General features: G+C 43.9%; 1 protein-coding gene across 2 annotated transcripts in view; it reads right to left on the bottom strand.

Moving 5' to 3' along the window:
- CAMTA1 (calmodulin binding transcription activator 1) overlaps positions 1-21,449 on the bottom strand; it is a 3,052,768-nt gene that overhangs the window by 106,889 nt on the left and 2,924,430 nt on the right. For both annotated transcript variants that reach the window (XM_085604480.1, XM_085604488.1), the window contains exons 16-17: positions 7,721-7,908; positions 4,681-4,927 (exon numbers count right to left, since the gene is read on the bottom strand). In XM_085604480.1, the coding sequence (XP_085460606.1) occupies positions 4,681-4,927; positions 7,721-7,908 (435 nt within the window). The remainder of the gene's footprint in view (positions 1-4,680; positions 4,928-7,720; positions 7,909-21,449) is intronic.

Here is a 21,449-nt window from a genome sequence, read left to right as displayed (position 1 = left end):
CTTGCCACATGATGAAAGACAATTGGAAGCGCTTGATTTGAACTGTACTACTTGGCCGCTGAGCTCCAGCCTCATCTACAGAAGCCAGGACAGTGCAACAGGTAGTAGGTAGCAGGACAATAGCAGAACCACTACTGAAGCTGTATATATTATATCACTACGTTTTATATGTGTGTTTTCTCTTGGGCCGCACAGAGAAACCCTCCGCAGTTAACCTGCCGGTGCTGCCTCTGCCACAGCTGCTCTTCCCCCACAACATGATCCTGGAAGTGAGTTTGTGGGCTTTTCTCACTTCCTCGGCTGCTCTTAGCCAAAGCTCTCCGTCCACGGCTCCAGTCACCTACCCTGGCTGCAACCACCGCTGCCACTGCACACTGCACACCAATATTTCACGCTCCAAGCACAGCACTGGCCCGCGCTACTTCAGCCAGACCAACCTAACCCCTAAGCAGTAAGTCAGTAACATTCTTCTCCTTCTGTCTCTGCAGTATGCTCCGTTTGGGGGATTTTCGCCACCTTCACAACCAACACCATTCCCCCTCACTACTGGTGCGACCCGCAACTAGCTGGCTGCCATGTTCTCCCCTGATGCCCTTTTCTCGTACAAAATTGATGAAACAGCTGGGTTTGTGTGGTATTTGGAGAGTTAGGGCTGGCATGGAGCAAGGGTATACTTATCATAACAAGAAATTTAAGCATTTGTCTGGAATAGATCATTTTTTGGTGGACCAAGCAATCAAGACAAACATCCTAAGTGTGCAACATTTGGCAGCAGATCTGTCCGACCACCCGGTGGTGGTTCTAGACTTGAAAATTCAATCAGGCCAAATCACTAGAAGGTGGACTTCAGATTGAACACTCCTAACAGACCAGGAAGTGTTAGATAAATTAAAAGGATGATGGAATTTTGGGAGATAAATGTTAACTCAGCTCCTCAACACGTAGTCTGGGACTCTCTTAAGTCTTTTTTGAGGGGCATTTTGATCTGTATCTCTGCCCAGAAGAGCAGAGAACTCAAGCAAACCGTTGTGGAGTTAGAGCAGGAGATCACACTTCTAGAAAGGAAACTCTGGGTTCGATATCAATTAGAAGTGCCAAAGGAGGTACTTCTTAAGGAAATTCAGGATCGGAAGTCCAGCTTGGCCGTGGTCCTAGAATCTAGAGTTAGGGGCCTTTGGGAGGTGAATAAATTAGTGCAATTTGAGTTAGTGGAAAACCAAAACTGAGCTAGTGAGGAACGAGGTGAGGGAGGTTAAATGTACGACCACTGGGAAACCCCTAATGAAGACCAGGGAGGTGGAACAGAAATTTTGGGAATTTTTTTGTTCTTGTTACACAGAGGATCTGAAAACAACAGAGGAAAAGATTAATGGGTAGTTGGAAGGCCTCACAGTGGCCAAGCTTTCGGAGTAGGAGAAGGAAAGCTTAGATCATGTGATTACCCTGGGAGACATTCAGTGGGTAATAGAAAAGGGCAAGAGAAGGAAGGCAGCTGGTCCCAATGGGCTCCCGAATGATTTCTACATGACTCTAAGGGATGTAATAATACCGTTCGTGACTTAGCTTTTTGTGGGGATTTTAGAAGAAGGGGCTCCCCCACCTGAAGTCATGGAAGGAGGCTATAGTTACTTTGAGTTTAAAATGGGATAAAGATCCCTCTGTGTGTGAGTCTTATAGACCCATCTCTCTCCTTAATTGTGACTATAAGCTCTTTGTAAACTTACTGGCTAATAGGCTGAGTAAGGTGGTGAGAGGGGTGATAGCAGACAATCAAAAAGGTTTCATGAAAGGAAGGCATATGAACAATCTGATCCTTGAGCTCATAGGGTCGATAGATTTGACCTCGGTGAATAAGGCCCCACTTGCTATTATAACACTGGATACCACCAAGGCTTCCAATAGGGTGAAGTGGCAATATCTAAATACTCTTCTGGGATATTATAACAAGGGGAACAAGTTCTGCAGGGTAGTACGGGAAATCTATAAAGCACCCTCGGCTAGAATTCTGTTTTATGGTAATTGAACGGTGAGTCAGGGCTGACCACTCTCCCCATTATTATCTAACTTGTATATTGAGCCCTTAGCCAGTAAGATTAGAGGGGAGATGGAGTGACAGCCCTTCAAATGTGGCCTTGAGGAAAAAAAAATATCTCTTTATATGCTGAAGATGTGATGATCTATACGGCAGGTCTAGCTCCCACCTTAGCTAGTTTGGATCGCCTGATATCTGCTTTTGGGAAAGTGTTCAGATATGAGTCAAATCCGTTAAAGACAGAAATATATGGTGTGGAACATGGAAGAGGGAAATTATCTAATAAAAAGAGAACTAAAATATTTGGGCATTAAAATTAGTCTATTTTTGGATAAAATTGCTGAATTAAATTATAACAGGGCAATGATGGAAACAAATAGGTTACTGTTGAGTTGGTCACATCTACCATTAACATTATATGGGAGAGAAAATTTAATAAAGATGTCTATCCTCCCGAAAGTTACCTTCCTTTATAACGCCAGCCCACTGCACTTTAAAAGTGCTTGGCTACAAAAATTACACAGAAGAATAAGTTCCTTTATATGGGCCTCCAGAGGTTCAAGAATCACAATTAAAAAACTGCATAGAAAATATGATTAGGGAGGTAACGGGTTGCCAGACTTCCAACTTTACGCCTGGGCCTTTCAACTTAAAAAGTTTAGATTTTTATTGACTGACTTGGGAAGTACTGGTGGAAACCATTTCTTTAAACCATTGTTAAATGACATTAAGTGGGGAGAGGGCAAGTTCATGTATAAGTTTGGTGACATGAGATATTTCAAGAAGGTGAAATTAAAGGTTTTGCAGGTGGCTGCCCTACTATGGGCACAGACCAAGAGAGCAACAAGTCTCCCGAATTTCAGTAGGTATGCCCCAGTTTGGGATTCCCCTGACACCGTAAGTGTTTGGAAGACAGGTTGGCAATTGGGATGAGAAAAATTGGGATTGTGGATTGGGGCCAGCTGCTACAGGCCAAGAAACTCTGTTCTTGGGAGGAGTTTCAAGCAATGACAAAGGGATCCGTTTCGAAATTCGAATTCTACCAGTTGCATAGCTGGGCCTGGGCCCTGGGAGGAGAACAGTGGTACAAAAGAATTGGAGGAACACTTGAATATTGGACCCTAGCGAAAGAAGGAGGTGTCAGTATGGTATGGATTAATTTTGGAAATTTTGGACAGAGACTTCTGCCTGTCTGTGACGTTGTGGGAAGAACATGTGTCGAAGCCATGGATAAATCAGTTATGTCAAGTATCTTTGCGTGCTCTGTATAGCACGGTAAACACTGCCCATATAGAGAAGAAACCATATGTTCTCCCTCCACAGAGCATTTTGGTCACCTAGGCGATTAGCCAAGATGCAAGGGTCAGAAGAGGCCTTTTGCAAGAAGTGCGGGCAGTGCGATGCAGAGGACTTTCAAATGTTTGTGGCCTGTCTCAGTATACAGAAGTTTTTGGGGAGAGGTTGTTGGTAAGGTTTTGAGTGGCATTTTTCAGAGATGCATGGAGGTAAGCCCCAAATGGATTGTTTTTGGGTGTGCGCCCGAATCGGGGAAACCCCAGGACAACAGAAACAAACTTCCATTTTACTTATTTTTGCGGGGGAGAAATGAAATTTGTAAGCAGTTGACATCTTTCTTGGGTCCTAATAAAGCTGACTGGTTGAACTCAGTCATATTGCAAGATGGACTCATGTGGATCCCAGGAAAAAAGAACCAAAGTATGGGCCTCTTTGATCACATGGTTGGGAAAGAAGGCAGAGAGTGCACTCCAGGGGCAAGTTTGTTTAGGGTTGTAAGTTGTTTTGGCTCTCTTCTTGGTTCAATGATTATAGCCAACTAGATTTCCAGATGCGGTGTCAGGCAAATTTTAGCCTGTGAAAGTCTCAACTTAGAAACCAAGTGCTTTTTGAGGGCAGGTGAGTTCGGTGGCTAGAGATCGAGGTGGTCAGTCAGAAGGGAGCTTGGCAAATGACAAAAAAAAATAACAACCTGTGCTGCTGTTCTATAGTGCTCTGAAAGCTGTGTCCTGTTAAAAAGCTTTAATTGTGGTCTTATTTAGTTGATGTTGATAGAAATCTCTCTGATTTGCATGAAATGCTAAATCTGATGGAGAAATATTATTTGCTAATGGGTGGTTATCAGGTTTGGCACATTCTCCACACACTGATTGATTTTTTTGTTGCCTACCTTCTTTTAATCAGATCCCTAAGACTTTATGTTTAGTCATTTATACATTGTCATCACAAAGCAACATAAGTTATATGGTTAACAAACGAAAACTCAGTGTGGGTTTTATGACTTACTTGGGGTGGTGGTGGGGAAATTCAAATCAAATCAACATTTCATGATTATTAAAATCCTGTAACTCAGGGGTGTCTTTCGTTGGCCCTGGATGGCTGGATCCATATCGCACTTTCAGGATAACCACTAAGCAAATGATTTCCATTTGGAGTCATTGTAAATTAATCATGTGTGGATATCCCAAGATGTGCCATGCATTCGCCTGTGTAGACAAAAGCTGGATAACCCATACAACTGATACTAAAGGGATTAAGGAAGAAACTTCTGCAATCAGAAACAAGTGGTACATATAAATGGCTCTCCTCTCACTGTAGGCATATTTCTGAAACACTCATTTACACTCAGTTACCTTGTATTTCCTGAACACGGTCTGTACGAGTTTGGCAGCTTCGTACAGTTCTCTCTGTTCGTGGTCCGAGAGGGTCAACTGGGCAAACTCGTTCTCAACCCTCTCACTGGTGGACGCGCTCAGGAACTCTGACCAATCAGCTGCTGAGGGAAGGCTGGTTTTCTCAAATGACATTTCGCAAATGGGAGAGCCCACCGGGCTCAGGCTGGTATTGGACGAAGGGGTCAGAGGCTCACTGTACATAGTCCTGAAAAATAAGTGTTAAACCATTAACATTACTCCTATAAAGAAAAATTGCACACAACATTTCAAAGAAGTCAATCATTCTCAATTACAGGAGCAGTGAAATGTGACTCAGAACAATGACAGATTGCGTATCTGCAATGGGAACCATGGTATGTGCCCTGCCTTTTTATTCAACCGCACTGTGCATGCTTGGACCATTGGCCCTTATTACAAAGTGAGAAAAGTGAAACTGCAAGTCCCAGAATGCAAAGTGCTATAGGCTAAAAATAGCAAGTGTCTTGAGGTATCAAACATGTCATGTGTCCTCTAGGCACAAAAGAGGCCTATTTTCTACAGTGAGTATTTAGGCTGTGGAAGCTTGAGCTGTTAACTGCATGCACACTAACTGAGGAATTTAATGCATATTATGATTTCAACTGGTAGGAATTATGAAGCAACGCTTGCCTCATCTTACAAACCAATTCCTTCCCAAATATATTAAAGAGACGTATCTGCTTCCCAAAGACTTAATGCAAATATGGATTTACTCCCTGGTTACCACAAGACCATGGGAGGAGATGTAGCCTAATGACCAGAGCTGTAGACTTTAGAACTTGGTAACCAGGTTTGCGTCATGTCGGTTCAGCATCAGCAGTGGTTCCTCCATGGGATAAGAGGAGTGATGACCCCTCCCCGCTGCTGCAGAAAGCTGGAAAAAAACGGTGGTAAAAGGATTTTATTACCATTTTATTTTTCCGGCTTACTGCTGAACGGAGAGGGCAGGGCAGGGCCAGTGTGCGTCATTGCTGCTGATTGGCAGCAATGACGAGTGGCCCCTCCAGTATGAATTGCGCATGTTGGTTTGGCCAGCTACCTTGCTACGGCTAAATCGGCATGCGCAATTCAACCTCTCCAACTCCGCTGTCTTAGACAGCTGGGTTGGAGAGTGGGTACAGGCCTTCAGTGCAGAGCTCTAAGGCAGCCTGCTCCAGCCAATCCAGACCCCTCTCTCATGCAGCAAGAAAACAGTGTCTGGATTGGATAAGGAGCTGTGAAACCTCGCACTGTAGGAGTTTGGAGCCGGGCCAGAGAACACCGAGGATGCTTTGCAGTATAAGAAGGTGAGTGAAATTATTTCTTCCATTTTTAAATGTAAATGTTTCTTTGTATGTTGCTTAATTTTATTTATGTCGACCCACCATTTTTGTGGGTCACCAACCTAACAAAAAATTTAAATAATCTGACTTGGTGAAGTGTAATCTGGTGCTCATGTAAAGTGCTCCAATGGTTTTAGGGCAAGTTCACAAAATATAAAACTGCAATTAAAAAACAACATGGAGGAATTGCGTGTTAGAGAGTGATTCTCTCATTTAGTGCCCCATGCCTCAACACATTTATGAACATAGACTGATCCAGTTCCTCTCTGCCTTCTTGACTGTTTCATAATAACTACTTAGATGGATCTACAAATTTGGCACCGCTTTGCATCACTACATTTGTTTCTTGAGATGGATCCACTCAGTGATTGGGTCATTGGAATGACAGAGTTGGATCTACAATCTTGGCACCCCATCGGCACAATACATGTATTTGTTGAGAGGATTCAGTTCCTCTCTGCTGCAGTGATTGGGTCATTGTAAATTCAGAGTTGGATCTACAATCTTGGCGCCCCATTCCATCAAACATTTATATGTAGCGATGGATCCACTGCTTCAGTGATTGGGTATTTGCAATTGCAGCTACCAATCTGTGGGCTGGGCACGCGGGTGCCTCAATACATTCAATTGCAGGGAAGGGAATGCTCGATGGGACCCCAGTGCTTCAAGGCATTTAATTTCAGAATTGTCAATCTACCCATTCTGGGAATGAACAGTGGAAACAATGAGTCCTTCAGTTATTACTTCAAATCTCCTCTGGAAGCAAAAGGTAGCCAGAGATGTTTCAGGAAATCAACAAGAGTTGCATAGAATTACGCTCTAACCTCACTGTAATTTCTGGAAATATATACATAACGCCATGGACTGGACAAAATGTCCGGTAGGTGGTTTGCCCATCTTTTACTCCCGAACATTATAAAGAGATTTGAAATGACCTCCTACAGTAATTACACACGCACTCTTGGGCAGTTTTAGGGAGTAGGAACCAGGCCATATTACGTCACATTTGTTGCACTGCGTTAAATCACTTAATTGGTCCTCATCTGCAGGGGACTCATTGCAGCCATCACGAGTCATGGACATGCTTACTCACTCATAGGTCTCAAGGCATTATCTACATAATATCACGTCTCCCATGTGTATCCCAGACCCACGTCTTTAATTGCCGATATAAAAGCTCCCTTAAGTGTTTTTTACGTTAATGAATTTCCCTATATCTTTAGGCACAGCCAATGCATTCCAATAGGTAATTACTGAGTGGCCATTTAAGGCATTCAAGAATTAGAATGGGAAGTTAGAACAAGGGACACACTTCCACACTGCCATTTATTCCAGAGCTGAGGCAATTGCCAAGGTTGGTCAGATGCAGGCAAAGATGGAGCTGCAGAAGGTGCATGCAGAGAAGGTAGGGGCGAAGCAGTAAGAACAACAGCGAGGTACAAAAAAGACATGGCAGCAACAGGAAGAAGAAAAATAACTAAGTTCAGTGATGATGGGTGCCTGGAGGTCAATGGGAGCAAAGTCAGGTTTAGGTGTCCTTTCAGCATCTGGTGCAGTGAGGTAGGAGGCGAGGAAGGAAACTTATATAATTGAGAATGTCCATCTACTTCTGCTGCTAACATTGTTATGATGATTCATGGTGTTTTCATGGTACGTACCTTATCTGAGAAGCACTTGGGAGATGATCCGCATCAGCAAGGTAACTGGCCAGCCAGCTCATGGTCGTGCTAATGGCCGCATTGTCTGCCCTCTCCGTGAGAGGTGGCTCCATGGGCACAAAGTCCTCCCTCTTGATCCTCTCTGGGGTGGCTTCAATTATATGCTCTGCCAGATTCATCATGTTCACCTGTTGGGAGCAGGAAGAGGAACAGTGAATGAAGTAGTTTACGACATAACCAGCGTTCAATTTAGCATTCACTGGCAAAAGATCTACCATCAATTTCAGCCTGACCATGCAACTGTAACTAGCAGTTCAGTTACTTAACATATGAATGCAGATTTGCTGGAACATAATATAATATTTTTACTCATTTTATGAATGCAGATTTGAAGGTGTATAGTATTTTTACTCAATTTATTTTGTTCAAAACAGGGATTATTGTTTTGCATGTCAATTTTTTTTAACATAATTTAGCCAATCTCTGTCTTGCACAACCAATGAAAAGGTACCCTTTGGAGATGCTGTCAGCAAGCCACCAATTTAATTTTACGCATAATAATCAGATCCTGACAGTCACCGTCACGGTAGCACCACGGGTGGCTACAGACATTTTTGTAGGGGAGCGAGAAACAATTTCTGTGCTGATGACATTGAATATATCAATGTTCTAGTACATGCATTTGCCTTCGATTATCTTTAATTCTCACCTCGACATAGAATTCAAATATCAAATGTTCTCTTATTAGAAGTGATAAGCGCATCCCCACTTTCATCAGGTTAAGTTTGCTCATAATTTCTTTTCTGCTCCTCTTGAACTCTAGGGCTTTGTTTTTCATCCCTATCCAAGATTGTTACCCATCACTCAGCTCACCTTATGCTTCCTCGGACGATCCACACAAATTAGACATTTGGTAAAATGTGCCTAGATTGACTACAGGAACCCCTAAACAAAAGGAGTTTGCAGTCTTTTCTGGCAAGCTACACAGCATATTATATCATTAGATATGCAGTTGCCGATGTCAAGAAGTCCTTCACTGCATAATCCATGTTACTACATTTAAACAAATGTGTCCAATGGATGCTCAGAGATTATTAAACGGATAATTGGCATTCCCATCAGCCTCACCTTTGGATAATGCTTAAATATCACTGGTGCTTCTCCGACATGCTCAAGAACACGATGAGTGGTGCTGCGACAGACGCAATTACTTGAATTTTATTAATACTCTTATTGCCGTCGTTCAGGGAGGGAGGGTTGAAACAAAATATGGGTTACACTCTCCTCCGGAGGGAAAAAAAAGAATTGGCTAAGGATTTGACAATCGGATATCTTCTACAAAAATGGGAAATATTTTTCATTCAGATTATTTTTATTAGAACTGAATATTTGCTCTAAAATCATAGATGTTCAAATCTAAGATTAGGAAGGAAGTAAAAAAGATCTCAAATGCTATTCTCTTCTGGAAAGTTGCTGTTTTAGTCTTTATGGAACTAGTGAAAGTGAAGCAGTGGTGACAGAGCTAGGAATTTGCTAGGCATTTTTCATGTTTGTTGTTATATATATTTTTTTCAAAAGCAATCTAAATAAACAACCATCATTTTTAGAAAACGTTTCCCAATCTGGTCACATGGCTCCAGCAGTCAATGCCCAGCTATTAATAAAACGTATAAAATAAATGAAAATGCAATCAAGAAGGTCTTCTTACTAACGATGCCCAATCGAATGCTGTATACTACAGCGGGAGTAATGTACTGAATGTATGGCTATGAAATTACCTGAAGATGTGATGCTGAGAGTGACGTAAATGCCAAGTGACTGCCTCACATGCTTCAAAATCATTTCAAGAGAACACCAAACGCACCATAAAGCTTGGATATTTTCAGCTCTAGCCGAAGAATTTGTTGATTTAGTTATGACATCTTAAACACCGCAACATACAAGGTGCAGTGAGTAAATAGATGGAACACTGAGAGCTAAAGAAATTGGGAGCATCTAGAACAAGCATTGGAAAAGCCAATAGGTTTTGCGTACGCAAGAGCTATTGGCTTTGCCAATGTTTTTCAGCCATGGTGTACAGCAGCTTGGCTTGGAGTAGATGAGAGTGGAGTAGAGTGGCATGTCATAGAGTGGTGTAGTATGAAGCGGCATGGAGTGGCGTAGAGTGGCTTGAGTGGCATTGAGTAGAGTGATGTAGACTGGAGTGGGGTAGAGTGGCGTGGCATAGAGTGGAGTGGAGTTAAATGGAGTACAGTGGTGTAAGTGCAGTGACTTAGAGTAAATTGGCAAAAAGTAGAGTTGAGTAGAGTACAGTGGCAAAGAGTGGTGTGACATAGAGTAGAATGGACAGGCGTAGAGTGGACCAGTGTACAGTGCAGTGGCTTGGAGTGGACAAGAGTAGGGTGGTGTATAGTGCACTGGGGTAGAGTACAGTAGAGTAGAGTTGTGCAAAGTAGAGTAGAGTGGTGTAGAGTCCTGTGGCATAGAGTAAAGTGGTATAAAGTGCAGTGGAAGAAGAGTGGTTCAAAGTATAGTACAGTGGCGTAGACTACAGTGGCACAGAGTAGAGTGCAGTTGCGGTGAGTCCAGTGCCATTGAGTTCAGTAGCATAGAGTAGATTGGTGCAGAGTAGAGGACAGTGGCACAGAGTGCAGCAGTGTAAAGTAGAGTACAGCGGCAAAGAGTGGAGTGGCGTAAAGTGCATGGTGCAGAGTAGGGTGGAGAGTAGAGTGCAGTAGCATAAAGTGCAGTGGTGTGGAGAGGTGCAGAGTGAAGTGATGAGACCTGTGGCCTGGAGTAGAGTGGTGCACAGTTGAGTGTCGTAGAGTGCAGTGGCACAGAGTAGAGTGGTAAGGCAAAGAGTGCAGTGGTGTTGAGTGGTTCAGAGTAGAGAGCAGTAGCATAAAGTGCAGTGGTGTGGAGAGGTCCAGAGTAGAGTGGCGAAGAGTGCTGTGACCTAGAGTAGACAGCAGCAGAGTAGAGTGCAGCAGTGTAAGACCTGACATCTTGTGGCGCTGTCTCCCTGACCTTTTTGCCGTCCAACCTCCTTTTTGAACCCTGTTTGCTGGCATATGACTTTGAGCACATTGACACTGCTAATCAGCGCCAAAGGGTTGTGGTTGTCATATACCATTACCTACTGGTGGTGACTGGTGTATACATGATTGGCGGATTTGAGTTAGCTGTAAGTCCCTTGTCTAGGGATCAGACATATACCTAGGGCATGTAACTTAAATGCTATGCCATGGGCTTGCAGCACTGGTTGTGCCACCCACAGAGGTAGCTCTTCAAACATGGCACAGGTTTGCACCGGTGGGACCTGTGTGCGCAGGTTACTGTTACTCTGCTTGGCATTTAAAAGCTGCTTGCCAAGGTTATGCATGTCTCTCACTACATTGGAGTACTGGGGGCAGGGTGCGGTGTCAGTAAGAGGCAGGGCATGGGTGCGGGTGTGCAACATGCATTGGTAGTGAATAGCACTCCATGGTGTGTCCGGTACAGTGGGGCAAGCTTCTCGCATTGATTAACATAGGGGATCAGTGAAAAGGCTATTGAGCAGTATTTCCTACGTGCAGAAGAGTAGCAGTATAATGTTTGATATCGATGAGTTAGTAAAGGCAAATCCTCTCTGGTCATGCAAGGGGATTTGAATTTACTAATGTGGAAATGCCACTTTGGGAAAGTGGGCATTTCTGTGCCTGTCTCCAATCCACATCTGGGTGCTGGGAGAACTGCTACATCTGTGCATTCCCGATAGAAGGCCATAACTAGGGGCTCAAGAGAAACTGCAAACCTCTGACTTTGAGGGGCCTTCCTGGGATGGCTACAAGGGGGTGGAATTGGCACCTGTATTGCAAAAGGCAGGGCCCTGACCCCACTAAAGATATTGATCAAGCCTCCCAGGGTAGGATGGCAAACAAAACACAATTTAGAGAGGATCGCGCATTGCAAAGGTGGCCATTTGAACTGATCTCATCTTCAAAGTCCATTGTGGGTATAACTACTGAGGCTCTGCCCTTCGGAGTTTGAGACACTTTGGGAGTGGAAGTATACTACGCTGGGACATTGATAAGAGGAACCAGTGGAGCAGGAGGGACTGCAATGCGATTATCCACACTTGTGGTGTACTGGGTCTTAAAGTGCTCCAGGAAGGGGACTATCACTTGGATTTTTCCGGGATGTTGCTGGCCTACAGCTAATTGCCAGCTGTTGTGGCCCAGCTCCTGAAACACTCTCCAAGGGCTGGTTGGCTGGCCTCCTGTCCACCAGATCCCAGGGACAGAAAGGATCAAAAGAACCACGCAGGGTGCGTCGGAAATGGGTGGAAGTGACCGTCTGTTGGGACAAGGACCGTCCTGACGTATGATGTAATCACAATGTGCAGAGGAGTGTGCTTCTTAAGATCAGTGGCCCACCTGGGGTGCTGGAACACGAGGAGTTCGCGGAGTGCTGAGGAAATTTGCAGAGTCCGAGCGAACTGTGCTTGCAACCGGAAACCTGTGCTAGCTTGCAGTACAAAGTGTGTTTTCTCTGAGGGGGTGTTGGGGGACGTTTGCCAAGGTCGTTAGCTTCCTCTCCCTGGACCCACACCACAAAGTACTCTGTCGTGACTGGTCCTGAGGGGTCTCGCTGTGCCTTGTGTGCACCAACACCTGGCTTCATGGAGCAACTGCAGCTCACCCCTCTGCCTGAGGGAAAACATTTCTCCAATTGGGAAGCGCACCAGCATCCAGTGTCACAGTCTTTTGCCTACGGGGGGGAATAGTGATCTTGCACTCGTGAAGATGTCGCTGGGTGCCTGAAGGTCTAATCTGGAGGGATGAAACCAAGTAACCGTTTCCATCCACTTTAGGTGGTCCCAAACATTTAATCAAAGTGTCGCCAGTGGGTGCAACATGTATCTTTCGCTGCTATAGTTTGAGTGACTGGATCACAAGGCATAGTCAAAACCTGTGATTTCTTGACTATTGCAACTGTATGGGGTATGCAATATTGAGAATGTCGTGTTCTATGTTAATGTGCCAGCAGGAACGTGGAAACCTCAGAACAGCCAGCATATATGTTTCTGTCGCTTTTGATGTGGGAGGGATTGCTTCGATCTTGAACACCTCGGGTAAGTATGCGCATGGGCTTATGCTGATTACGAGGCAGAGTGGATAACGTGACAATTGAATACCTATGACTGGAACATATATGTTCATGCCGTTCTGCTGCTAGTAGGAGGGTTCGACAATTGAATAGAACTATAAAGCCTATACCCAATGTGCATGTCATTTTGATTTCAATGTGAGTGTAATACAAAGACCAGTGCTTTATACATATGGTGTTTAGTCTTTTTGTAGTGTACTCAGTGTTTTGCAAGGATGGTGCCAATACGTTACACTTTGACCCTGAGGATAAGCATGACTGCTCTGTGCCAAGCTACCCAAGGCTGAGAACAGGTTAATGGGCAAGTGTATTGTACTCATCCTATCTAGGACAGTGGATTTTCTCTGACTTTGATGGTTCCCAGCCAGAAACCGCTGGGTATAACAAGCAGCATAGAGTAGAGTGGTGAAGAGCAGAGCATTGTAGAGTGCAGTGGAGTAGAGTAGAGTGCAATGGTGTACGGTAGAGTGCATTGGCTTAGAGCAGAGTGGTGCAGAGTAGAATAGAGTGGCATAGAGTGGAGTGATGGAGTGGCCTAGGGTAAAGTGGTGCAGTCACGTGGAGCACTGGGTACCAGTGTGGGAGGGAAAAGAAGCCACATGGAAGAGCGATGAGTGGGAGGGAATAGAAGCTACATGGAAGGGCATATGAAAGACAGACTAAAAACACAAGCACTCTTCTAGACACAAGTACTTGGTCCGTGCTCCAGGGAAGGGACAAACACAAGAAGAGGACATGACGCAAGCATGCTGTGACAAACTGGGATGAAGAGAATGAGAGCAATGCTGAGGCTAACAAATGGTAAGCAAGGGTGTGCTGTAAACCCACCGTTGGTAAACAGCAGGTCTTGCTGAGACAGCAAATACCCTATCTAGGCGAAACCCAAAAAGGTATACTCTATTACCAAGCATTACTTATGATATACCCAGATGCAGAGAAAGCTGCTCTTTTTTAACAACGTTATTTATTAGACTATTTAGTAGAGAAGCATAACACAGACATTAGACACACCACAAACTGTAGAAATGTTATTAAAATCCTTACTCTCTCACAGACTAAACTGTAACAGCAGTGGCATAATGCAATATGATAGGGCTCCCCTGCAGTATGTGATGAGGGGTCCCTGAGTCTCCCATAGCTCACAAATAGTTATTGATTTTGGGCTTGAAGAGCTGGGGGCCCCTGGAGAGTTGGTGGCCCCCAGCAATGTAGAGCTTCAGGGGTCTGTGTTAAGTTCCTGTGTTAACGTGTAAACTTTGGTGGAATTGGATCAAACCCGCCTAAAAAGTAAATAATCTCAGGAAGGATCGCGTGGTGTGGGTTTTCATGCAACAGTTTCTTTAAGAAGTACAGGGTAATCATTCAAATTACAATTAACTGTATACAATTAGAAAAACGTGGAGAACGAAACTGGAAATCTGTTTTTTGATACATATGCCCCACAGGTCCTAGTTTGCAGCAACTCTCCAGAAACTTCCGCGCTTGCAGATAGATTAATCGAGGTGCTATTGCGACAAGACATTATGTTCTTTCTTTCCTGTCACCTATTTTACATACTTAGTTATTACACTTTGAATAAGTTCTCAGGTGGGAATATGGAACAGATGTGGGGTTTTCACTTCAGTAAGTCCATTTCTCAGATGATGAAACATGCTCAGTCACATTTGCTGCCTCACAACACACTATAGAGAGAGATTGTACCATGTCAAGTTGAATTGGTTGGTAGTCAGGCAGTGCCATCACTCAAACTGAGCGTTTTATTTAGTACCTACTCAAGCAATCATGGTGACACCTGTTCCACATTTCTGACGCAGTGAAATGACACTCAAGTATTCATTTTTCACACCTCAAGAGCATTTACTGTTCATTTACATACTTCAGAAAAAAGATAATGTCCATTTAGTTTAACTTTCTTGCAAGTGCAAGGATGTGAATGAACAGTTACGCAGTTTAAGACTACAGGTGTGAGGACGTTTTGTAACTTGCTTTTGCACAGCTATGTGAAATTTCAACAAAATGATGCAGAATTGTGCATAATGACATGAAATGCAAATCCATTATTTGGTGTTACATTTTAACGTGGAATGCGTTCTTGTGTCAGTTTTTGACTCAAGAATACAATGGTTCTGCCGGGTATGTAGTGGCGGCTGGAGCAAATCACAGTAAACGCGTGGTAGCAGTATTTCTACCACGCGTTTACTGTGATTTGCTCCAGCCGCCACTACCAAGGCGCCTGTAGAAGGATCTTCGCCCGGCCACCATTCTAATCGACTGTGACGGTTACTCAATACTCAGAACTCCACTGGATGGGTGTTTTTGTATCACATTGTGCCGTGTCAGGCCTTCCCATACTAATTGCTAGGTTGCCATCCCATATTCTAGTCCTGATGAAGACCCGCATGACGATTTAAGATCGCGTACATAGGGTTGAAACGTCGGCGGCATCTAGGCCCAGTTCAAGACCTTGCTTGCAAAAACTTGAATTATTTCTAGCAGCAGTGTCATTGTTGTCTCTCATACTGGCCTTTTTTATTATTGTGTACATACCTTTCCAATCACTTTGTATATACTACGCACTGCTTGTGTCACTTATTTCCCTATGTCACTTATTCACAATTCACCTTAAACTTTCACAATTTTGGCAGCCTCTTTTGGTATAAAGAATTATATGGGTGAGATTATAAATGATGCAATTTATATAAAAATATCTTGCCACCCAACAAATTTGATTTCATTGTGGTTTGTGTACATTTACTGCTTCTTGTGTTCCGTTTAAATAATTTTCTCCTGATCATTTTTTTTTTTTTGTGGATTGATACAACCTGTTTTCATATAAATTTAATTGTAATGCAAAGCAATTTTGTGGTCATTCCCGACAGAACCGTTGTATTTTTTATAATTCATACCCATGTTCCAAGGGACACAGGGTCACCCCATTGTTTACGTAACAGTTTTTGACTCAAGAGCGCATTTTTTCTGTAAAAAAAAAAAGCACAAAAAATACACTTGGCGTGATCGACAGCCGCTCACTTTGTATCCGTTCACGTTATTCCCAAGTGCTTACGCTAAAATGTTCCAATGATTGGCGTGTAACGAGGAAACATGGAGTAACGGAATCATTTAGAGAAATTCATTTAACACGCATAGCACGAAATTATCAAAAATTTCATGAATTACACCTGTATAGTTTAAATTTTGCCCCAGGAATATTTAAGACCCATTACAGGATAGATAATATATAGGAATAAAAAATCAAACATTATTTGCTATCCATAGATACCATGATCAGTGCAATCACGTATCAGCATTTCTGCCATGGTCCTGATTAAGAGCGGGAACCATGTACTGTTTGTCCAGGGATTGGAATTCACAGATCAGCAGTATTCACCCCAATCCCTCAATTTTCCCATGCGTGGGTTTAGGCAGGTCAAGATAGTGAAATGAATCAAGTGAAAGCATGAGGTAAATTCCCAAATATGTGAGTCTGTTGTGTAAAGTACCACATTCTAAATGTAATTCCTCCTTTTCATAAGGAAAATTCATTACTGGATGCATTTAGTGCATCTCGGCATTATTTTTATGGGTTCTGAGAGTACTAATTACGTCACTTTCACAAGTCCAAATGTAATCGAGGCCCATGACTTGAATAAGACAGTAGCGTCAACAGGATGCTTGACTAACAACTCATGCCATCTGGATTCTGAAAATTGATGCTGGCGCCAAGTAGCACATTCGAAGTGAGTCTGCCCCATAGCATAAATGTTACACTGTTAAATAAAAAGCTTGCCCAAGCAATATCTGTGATGCATTGTTCATGGTATCTAACCCGATTCTGCTCCTTCCACTCCACCCACGATCTTCAGATCAGCTTCTTGTAGTAATGTCTGGAGTCCTGTTTATTACCAATATACTGATAACTGATGTGGGAACTAACCATCCTCTCCAATAACTAATAGTGCTCATTCATCAGGGTGGAAGAGGCTAAAACTAAGAAATGTGGACCTACAGGGACCCCACTTCAAGATGGCTGGACAAACATCCTTGGGCCGTATTACGTATTGGCATTGTTTGCGCCCAGCGTACCTTTGAGAAGGTGCGCCGGGCGCAAACAATGCCAATGCGCCCCATTGTGGTGAATGTGCTACCCCCAGGTCAGTGCATTCATGTGAAAACACGGAGCAGCCTCTCCGTGTTTTTACAGTGCAGGCGACACCCCGCCTGCACTTTCAAAGGAATTTAGAGATACCCTTGCAGGTGGGTGCAGTCAGTGACTGCACCCGCCTGCAAGGGGATGTCTGGGGGGGTCCATGGGACTCTCTTTACCCCCTGCAGAGGGCTGCTCACTAACAGTGCACCACCTTTTAAATGGCGCACTGTCAGTGTGCCTTCTGAGGGCTTCTTTGACTCTGCGCCAGTGTCTGTAATATGGCACAGGCACAGAGTCAAAGGAATTCCCTCATTTGCATAGGGCATGCCCCATGCAAATGAGGGAACATGCTTAAAGCGCCAGCGCTATCGGTATTATAGAAGGGGACGCACAAGCGTCTGAGCCCCATTCTGTAATACCAAAGTGCCCCAGGGGCGTGCAAAGTGGGCGCAAACGCCAGTTGCGCCCCTGGGACACCTTGTGTAATACGGTCCCTGGTATTTCTGCTTCAGCTCTGGACAGTTACGGGTTACCAAATAGGCAAAGTAGGCACCGGCCTATGGACCCCACTCCTTTTAGAGGCCTCGTGACAGCGGATCAAAATAATATAGATTTGATCTTGAAAGAAAATTACAATCAATTGTTAAATTGTTTCCAAAAGATAGAAAAAAATTAATCAACTCAAAGAAACGAAAACTGTACATTAAAGACTCTATAGAGAAAATATTGTATTCATGTAATGTAGTGGTTTATTAAAATTGTTGGGTGGTAAAATTAAAAACGTATTATGAGATCATTTGCGAGGGGGCCCCTGAAAGTTAGACTACGCAGGGGTGTCCACAGGGATTAATCCGGCACTGGCTCTGGAGGTGCCATTAAGGGATCATCATTAACTACAAGATGGGTATACCACAAGATAACCAGTCGAACCCTGAAGGTCCTCTGAGAAAAGGAGAATTGTTTGGGATTCGGTTATTCCCCAGGTCCCTCTAGAGTTTGGCCCAGATGTGTCATCATGTAGGCGAAGTGTCTGGGTCAAAAACAGCAGGCCCATGGTTGTCCAGTGGGACTGGTAATTTATGCTACCATCCACGTCAGAATTACAGATGCCCCTGTAATGAGGTTCACAGCCCAGATTACCATTGTGAATATGACACCCTCGGTAGTGTAACAGGATCATTCATCTTTCAGACCAATTTTGTATCAGTATGCCTCTTGTTAAATTCAATGCAGAGGGCCAGAGCATATTTTGGTAGCATCCTTGGTGCAGTTTAAAGCAGTGGGCCCAGAAAATGCCATTTGCAAGGGACAATGTAGCTAAAGTGCTGAAATACTTTGTTTGGAGAGCAGAAAGTGCTTAAGTGGCGTAAACCTTCACCGAGACGCTATTTTTCACCATAGTATATTTTGTTAGAGTGTGCTATGTCCCTCCATTTTTCACAGGGGTCATAGCTGTTTTGCATTAGTAAAACAGAACGGTTGCTTGAAAAAAATGCGACCACCAGTTATAGCAGCCACAAAACTTTACTTACAAGTGCAATAAGGCACTGCCGTGTAGCATGGTGATAGTGCTGCCATGATGTTTGTGTGTTTGTTTGTGTGTGTACTAGAACTCTTAGTTTTATTACAAGTGCCGCCCATAGGTAAATTAGTTCATAGGTACGTTTGGTCCCTCACAGGCATGCTTTGTGCGTGAAGCAGTCATCCAACTGAGTTTAGTTTTCATGTCACTTAAAATGGAATATGAGTTACAGGTTTGTCGAAGTACGAAGGTATGCAGGGCAAATTAGGTTGTAGGGGAAAGTAAAAGAGACACCTTTGTCAAATGTGCTTGCAGTTAGCTGATGAGAAGACGCACTTTCAAATCACGCCCACAGCAACTCTTGCGAAAGCATTAATTATAGATAGAGATGTGCACATACTTCTGACATTTCAAATGTTTCAAACACAGAAAAGGCGATAGGAGGATGCTTGCAATAAGTCTAACCATTGGCAAGCATTCCAAACCATCGTTCATTTGCCCACTATGCCACCTCGTTTTAGTCCCAGTAAAATGCAAATCAGTCTTGATCCTGCACCAATAGGAACAGTCTATCCTGCACTGCCAAGCCAGGTCCTCGCTGAACCGGCACACGTGCAACATAAGACCGGTTTCACCCTGAGAGGGGCTCTTCAGTCAGGTGTAGCTTGATTCCAGTGGCACAGTGAGCAAAGGACCCACGTCTGGGCATACCCTGGGCCACTTAGGGCCTTACATCAAACACACTAAAGGTGATGGGACAAATGGTTGCAATAAGTCTAACCCCTGGCAATCGCTCGATGTGGCATTCCAATGCATCGTTCTTTTGCACACCATGCCACCTCTAATTAGAAATGCAAATCAGTGTTGATCCTGCTTCAATAGGAACAGACTAGCCCAAACTGCCAAGCCAGGTACTTTCTGAACTGGTCGGTTGGAAAGCAACCCGAGTGATTGCCAGTGTTTAGCTATATTGCAAATATCTTTTGTGTGTTTGATGTACCGGCCTAAGTTGCCCAGGGTATGCCCAGAAGTGGGTGCCTTGCTCACTTTGCCACTGGAACCCAACTAAACCTAACCAAAGAGTCCCAAACAGGGTGCAACCAGCCTTGGGTTGCATGTGTTCTGATTCAGAGAACTGGCTGTTCGGGCTAGACTGTTCCTATTGGAGCAGGGTCAAGACTGATTTGCATATAGCTGCATCAATCCGAGATGGCATGCTGGTCAAATAAACAATAGGTTGGAATGCTACCCTGAACGATTGCCGGTGATTAGACTTATTGCAAGCAGACTCATATCACATTTTTTGTGTTTGTTGTTTTCAAATATGTGTGACAGACAGGAGCTGGGATTTGAGGCCCTGATGCGGAGTTGCATGGTACGGAGTACAACTACATGCGATTTTACTGTTTACAGCCTGTAAAACTACACCAGTACTGTACAACTGTGAGTAAAACCACATGGAATGGTGAATTATTGCACGATATAGATTTTTCCAGTCATAAAACCACATAAAATCCCTTATTCCTTGCGGGTTTAAACCATACATTTACCTCCTGTTCTGAGTAAGTGATAAATGTAAATGGGGCTAGTGTGTAGATTGAAGGTATGGGAGGGAGGTGTGGGGATGAATTGCGGGAAGGGAGTTTTTTTCAGTTAAAAAAAAGATGAACGAGACTCGGCTGAGTGGGCTGCTGCTGAAATTGTAGCAACTGCCATGGAACTGAAGACTAGATACTAGAAGTCGGTTGATCCTGCAGGAGCTCTGATGCTTAGGAGGTTTGTTAAAATAACATTTTTTGTAAGTTTCAATGCAGAATGGGACTTAATCATTTTTTCAGAGGTGCTGGGAGCTTTGCCCGTGCCGAAGCTGAAACTCAATCTTACGCAGTAGAACTGCTGGTCAGATACTTTACCCACAGGTCCCCGTGAAGATCTTGAGGAAATGTTTTTCACAGTTTCCAAACTTTCTCCTGGTGCCCGGACAAGCACAGGAGTACACTTAGAAGCTCCCCAGCACCTCATTAGATGGAACTCTACTCTCAGGATGTCCAGCAGTAGCCAACACTAAAGACCAGTCTAGGTCTATTTGCCAGTGGTCAGCCAGGTATTTCCAATGAAAGGCCTTGTTGTGTCCCTGTAGCCACAGACGAAGTCAGCTAACTAACCCTTGAAGTCCATATCTTTGTCCTCTGTACACGAGAGAGCGGGTCCAGCCCTCTCAGGTCACAGATTTTCTGTCACTCCAGTAAGTGTTCTGAGGATATGCCTTAGGGTTATACATTTATGCTTGGCAGTAGCTAGTGGGTGGGGATGACTCATAGGCAACCCCTAACAAATGGGGTAAGAATTCCCAGATGCAACCCTACCCGCTTTTTTAGCAGTTCCAGTTTGCCCTACCACAAACAATCTCACAGTGCCTTTCATTCTCAAAATTGAAGATGGAGAAACACTTCTCCCAATTGTAGAACCTGTGTGCCCACCCAGAGGTGTGGTCAAGGGAATGAGCAGTCCCTTTCTCTGTGTTAACTTAAAGCTTATACTGGGGGTAGTGTTCCTCCCACTGAGTTTGGTGCCAGCCTGGCCAGGGGGACAAAAGCTGGGTTTTTTCCAACTGTCACCTAATATTTACTTATGACATAGCAGGCCCCTTTGAAGTAAATTAAGTTGCTGGGCCCAACCCAACTAGTCTTTCTGAAAGGGGAAACACCTCTCCATACACATTTTTATTTCGGTACACAGCCATCACATCGCAAGCGTAACAGTGCATGCAATTACAACGCGGTCATTACAACAACCACGTTGATAGATCGCAGCACCATTACAACGCAAGTCGTTACAATGACTTGCTGTAGGGGGCGCTCTAAACGAAGGAATAGTATAATTTTCTATTCCAACACCTTCCCTACTGTTGC

This window comes from Triturus cristatus, chromosome 1_2 (genome assembly GCF_964204655.1).
Source record: "Triturus cristatus chromosome 1_2, aTriCri1.1, whole genome shotgun sequence".
In the NCBI taxonomy this organism is placed as follows: domain Eukaryota; kingdom Metazoa; phylum Chordata; class Amphibia; order Caudata; family Salamandridae; genus Triturus; species Triturus cristatus.
Note: the sequence above shows the minus strand (reverse complement) of the source record. Positions and strands in the feature narration are given on the sequence as shown.